General features: G+C 38.0%; 1 protein-coding gene across 1 annotated transcript in view; it reads right to left on the reverse strand.

The window, feature by feature from the left end:
- Positions 1 to 4,386: 4,386 nt before the first annotated feature.
- LOC133451231 (LIM domain transcription factor LMO4.1-like) overlaps positions 4,387 to 5,927 on the reverse strand; it is a 12,285-nt gene continuing 10,744 nt past the window's right edge. Inside the window, exon 5 of the mRNA XM_061730202.1 lies at positions 4,387 to 5,079. Coding sequence (XP_061586186.1) covers positions 5,071 to 5,079 — 9 coding nt within the window. The 3' untranslated portion in view covers positions 4,387 to 5,070. The remainder of the gene's footprint in view (positions 5,080 to 5,927) is intronic.

The following is a 5,927-nucleotide window of genomic DNA, read 5'->3' on the forward strand; positions in this document are numbered from 1 at the left end:
GTTTCTATCCACGGGAAGTGGTTCAGTTTGGCGTCTCTTTGTAGTTGGTGGCGGTGGAACGCCAAAATAATTACTTAATGGCGCTTGCTTCTTGGATATTTTGACGAGACGTGTCAGGGTTTGTTCAGTAAAGCTGATCCTTACCTCTCTTCCTCCCCACCCACCGCCGCAACGAGCATGGAGGGGAAGTAAGGACGCGCTGTGATTGGCCAGTACCAACTTTGAGTGGCAGTTCTGGGGAAAAGCTCTCCCAATAGATTTTTTAATATTAGTATTCTGGTCTGGCCACAACCAATAATATGAGCCCCAGCTGTTGGTATGCAAAAGCGCTTCACAGCACAAGATTGACAGCGCACTGAGGATTTTGACGGCGCATGCGCTCTGGCGGCCCACTTATGTGCAGCTCTGACTATAATATCATTCATTCAATCATTATCTATACCCGCTTTATCCCTTGCGGGGTCACGGGGGTCTGCTGGAGCCTATCCCAGCTCTGACTATAATAGTTAGTCTCAAATATAGCTTCGCGGTAGATATGTTGCTATAGGCCTATGCTGCAGGGGGGCACCGACATAATCCACTGGGCGGTATTCATACATGTACCCCATGAGCCAGGTGCTCCTCAAGGTTTCTTCCTTCTTAAGGGGGGATTTTACTTTGCTACTGCTTCTGGTGTTTCTCCTGCTAGGGGAGCTTTTACCTGCCATTTAATAATTGCCCGCGCAACTTGTATTGTAATAGACACTATAAATTAAATAAAATTTAATTGAACTGATGCTGATATGACTCCCCTACTTTTGGATCTCTTAATCCGTATTTGCTGGAGCTACCAACATTTGGACCTTTAACACACATTAATTTATGAAGAACATGAATAAAAACAAGCATCAGCCTGCAATAATATGGTATAATCCACATCATCCTCTCACCACATCCTTTTGTTAATGACAGGCCACAGCTCAACCTAGCTAAATGCTGGGTATGTGTACAGAAACTAAGGTGAGCATGTTATTGGGAAGGTGTCTGTGTGGAGGGGGGGGGGGGGGGTGGACTGCAGGCAGTGTTAAGTCAAGCAGGAACCCTCAATGTTGCTAATTTATTTACAGTTTTAATTAGATGGATAGTGCCCTCACAGATACAAGACGGAGAGGAGAGATGTTGCCAGCGTTACAGCACTTTAATTATGGTAGCAAGTTAATTAAAATTCTCATTATTTTACTTTTAATTAGTTCCCCCCTCTTTTGTTTCCTTTCACCATATGGCAATGTTCCTTGGTCAAATTAATGTAATTGAACTAATTAAGCCGATTACTTTAACTATTCAAAATGTTCCGATTGGCTAGAGAAGTGTTCTCCCGCTCCCCTCCCTGACATTCCTGAATGAGTTGTAAAGTCACTCTTTGTAATCAAGCTTCTCTCCTCCCCGACTGAAGGCAGTGAGTTGTGGCTGCAGCATTCCTCCCTCCCTTCCCTGCCATCTCACGTTTCATTCCCAGACAATGCAGGATAAACAACACAACAACAAAACCCTCAGCCAACTCAACATATGATTTTGAAATTATCCTAACATTTAACACGTTATGATTCTGATTAATAAGTGAGTGTTGACATCTTATTTGGCCAGCAGGAAAGGTTGTTGCAGCTTTTGCCTTGCAGCTTTCAGATGGCTCAACACTGCTAATATGTTTGAGAAAATGACCACTCAATCTACTTACTTTGATTTGATTCTTTGATTTGAAGATTTTATTTCGAACATGCATGATAAAAAAGCGTACAAAAAAGTGAAAAAAAACCCAGAATACAAATATATATATATATATGGATCCACCAACATGCTCGAAACGGAGTAGGAATGAAGTAAACACTTATCCAGTCCTACCCCTGAATCTGACATACATTCTTACATATAACAAGACGAGTTTCAATAACTGTTCTACAGTCATATAATACTCAATTATATGTATATATAAATATACCGGTAGTCAAAATCAAAGCAAATCAAGGCAAACAAAAGAAAAAAAAAACGCCCAGCATTTAGTTGTGCTACTATGTATGTATGTACTAGTAGAAGTAATTATAATGCATAGTATTACATTATCATTACTTTACAATAATACTACAATATAATAGAGAACAATAGACAGCAATGGTATAACAATAAACTTGAATAACTATATAAGAGTAGATATGCTGTATATACTGGTTCATATATTTACCTCCAGTTATATACATAAAAATTACTATAAATCTATATATCGACATATCTACATATAACTATAAATCAATATATATTAATAGAGATATAGATACACAAATACTGTACATATAATACAACTCAATATATCCATATACTTCCAAAATAATGAAAAGTAGATTGTGTTTTACAGCAAACCTAAGTTTGCTTATGTGAAGTCACAAGTCGTTAAAAAGAGGGTTCTGAGTTCTGGTCTGGAACTCTAGCCCTCAGGGTCACGTTTGGTGAAACAAAGCAGACTGGGCTGATGCTACTTTTCAAGCTAATGCCGGTTCATTGTCCCATTCCAACCATTCAGCTCAGATTCTCTGAGCTTGGAGAACGATAGCAGACACGCTGGCTCGGCATCACAGAGCGTCTAGGAAAGAAGATGGCTTTGTTGGTCCTCTTCGTCATAAGCATAAAAAAAACACACTGGCATCTTCTTGAGTCTTCACACAGTGTGAGCTGGTGAAACATAGGCAATTACACTCATCTGCATGCGTTAATATGATTAATTAGTAGGAATAAACACTTTCCTATGACACAGGCTGCATGGTGAGTCACACACCTGCAGAAGCTGATAAAAGGCAACGCATCATGGATCTACTAATTGGCATCTGAGAATGTTCTAGTTAATTAGGAAAAAGGTAGATGAGGTTTGATTAGGTTGAATGCAGAGTGTAACTTTAGGTGCAGTGGGGCACAGGAATGTGCCGAGATTTTATTTTGCCAATATTAAATACAAAAATAATTGTCATTGCGATCATCTGCATATGTTAATGAATTTGTGTGCCTCTTGATCAGACGTGGAATAAATAATTGATGCACCATAAGCACCAACCATGACAAGTGGGATGTTTTGAAATACGCAAGTGCATTAAGGTGCAATCATGATGGCTGCCATGCTCTCAAGCAGGGTGTGAAATAGAGCAGATGCTATCGCTGCTCACAGCTCGCAGCGTAATCCACTATCACACACAGACAACTTCTCACCTCCAAGGTATACTTGCGCTTTAAACTTCTTCAATTTAATAAAAAGGAACACAGACTTATTGGAACAGATTAGATCCAGCTCTTTTCACACGTCCAGCAGAGATTAAAGGGCTGTGATGGAAACCAGGCTGCATGGGAGGTTCAGGAACATGGAAACAATAAATACTTTAGTTAGTTTGTAGATGCAGAGGAGGCCACTCCCCCTTTGATTAGATTAGGCTTTCTAAGAGACAGGTATCCAGCAAGTGAGCAAATGAGGCTCCAGCTGCACAGATACCAGGCTCATGTTTAATTGCTTCTGTAAACGGCCAGAGCTCAAGCCCCCTTAATTCCAGTCCTGGGGGTAATCAGGCGTGTTGTAACCCCCCCGGGCCGGAGGGAGGGAGACCAGAACATCCACTACTCACGCTGACAACACCGAAAAGACTGGAACATAACTTCAAGTTTAAAAAAAAATTGTATATATGTGTGTATGTGTGTATGTGTGTGTGTGTGTGTATATATATATATATATATATATATATATATATATATATATATATATATATATATATATATATATATACACATACAGGACTGTCTCAGAAAATTAGAATATTGTGATAAAGTCCTTTATTTTCTGTAATGTAATTACAAAAACAAAAATGTCATACATTCTGGATTACATTACATTACAAATCAACTGAAATATTGCAAGCCTGTTATTATTTTAATATTGCTGATCATGGCTTACAGCTTAAGAAAACTCAAATATCCTATCTCAAAAAATGTGAATATTCTGGGAATCTTAATCTTAAACTGTAAACCATAATCAGCAATATTAGAATAATAAAAGGCTTGCAATATTTCAATTGATTTGTAATGAATCCAGAATGTATGACATTTTTGTTTTTTTAATTGCATTACAGAAAATAAAGAACTTAATATACTAATTTTCTGAGACAGTTATGTAGATATATATATATATATATATATATATATATATATATATATATATATATATTAATAAAATAAATATATGTGATATATTAAAAAATATATCATATATATTTTATGTCAAAGATTCATGCCTTAGATTCTTACCAACATGCTATTAACCATTAGTATATATGCAGAAAAAAAAAAAAAAAAAAACTTAAATAGGTTTTTACTTCTTTTTTTTTATTTACACATTTCTTTTCCTTGAAACAAAATAGACGTCTGATAAAAGAAATTAAATTATACAGAACAAACATAAGATGACAGTCGATCAATGGATGGTTTCCCTTCTTCTTTGTGCACGTGACAAACCAGTAAGCAGAGATCATTTGTTGTTCTTTTTATTTGAATGATCCCAAAAGTGTTTTATTTTTTTTTAATTTTATTCAAATGTTCTGCTAAGACTGACAATACTTAACCTGAAACTTAGAAATATTATATATGTCCTTTTCAGGAATTAGCTAAAAAAAAAAAAAGCACTCAGGAGAAATAATCCCAAAAAACATTATAGTGCGAAACATTTCACGGTAGTCCATCAAATGTTTAAAGGCATCCGTTATACTCTGATCAAAGTTCCAGGGATTTTCATCAGCACCACTTTCTTCTGGCTGCTCAGTCCTGAAGGAACATGTTTAAATGTAGAGCAGAGCAGTTAAGTCTTTCTGTTGCACAGACCACTTTAACATCAGACTCAGTCCCAAACCAAGAGCCGGCGCTGAATAAATCCAGATGTAGTCAGGGACGGCGTATCTGGGCTGGAGCGCTGCGTCTTCTCAGGTGAAGGCAGGTGGAGTAATGAGGCTTACAGCAAGGATGGCAGGAGAGACGGACGAGTGAAGACGGTGTGGACGAGGAGGGAATCACTCAGCACACCTGAGGATAGAACCCAGAGGAAAAGAAGAAGCTTCACATTTCCCTTGCAAGGCTGTTTGGGTACAAAACCCAACTCAATGTTCAAGTATTTGACAAATAAAATGTCCACATTCATTTCAAATATAAATATATATATCTCCACACCAGAGTGCGAAATAGGGGGGGGTTCGGGGGGGTCCGACCCCCCCGATTAACCCTTGAGCCCTCCTGAAGGACTCAAAAGCCAAATTCAGGGGGGGTCTCAATGTTGTCAAAAAAAAAAAAAAAAAATAGGCTATATAATATAATATGATAATATGATTGTCACTAATGGTCAATTAAATACGTTTAAGAGATCGCCATATCAAGTATTCACAATTCAAAACTTTTATTGGTTTAACACAAGTCCTGCACCTTTATGTATGCAAATTAGCCATGTGCGCCAGCACAGCGCAACAAGGCTTTTCCGCAGTTAATAACACGGACAGCCAGGCGCGCAACAGGTTTCGCGAAGAAAGCCTGTCTGCACTCCTGTTTGTAACCTCAACGGACCTCCTCTGGACAAATTCGACCCGGTTCCATTTGTCAGAAGCTGGATTAAAGCAGGACATCGCCTCTCTTCTTCCTGGAATGGAAACCAGGACGGAAAGCACAAGAAGTCGAGAAATGTCCCACCCCTCCTCCCCCCCGGCAAAAAAAAACAAACAAAAAAAAATGCGTATGTATGTCTATGCGTATATATATGTATATATATTAAATATAGTAACAATGCACATATATATGCCTTAGGTTTTTACCAGCATGGTATTAACCATTAATATACGTGCAGACAAGTTAAAATAGACCAAATGTGCCTTTTCTCTTTTTTA

Source organism: Cololabis saira, chromosome 9, assembly GCF_033807715.1.
Source record: "Cololabis saira isolate AMF1-May2022 chromosome 9, fColSai1.1, whole genome shotgun sequence".
NCBI classification, from domain to species: Eukaryota; Metazoa; Chordata; class Actinopteri; order Beloniformes; family Belonidae; genus Cololabis; species Cololabis saira.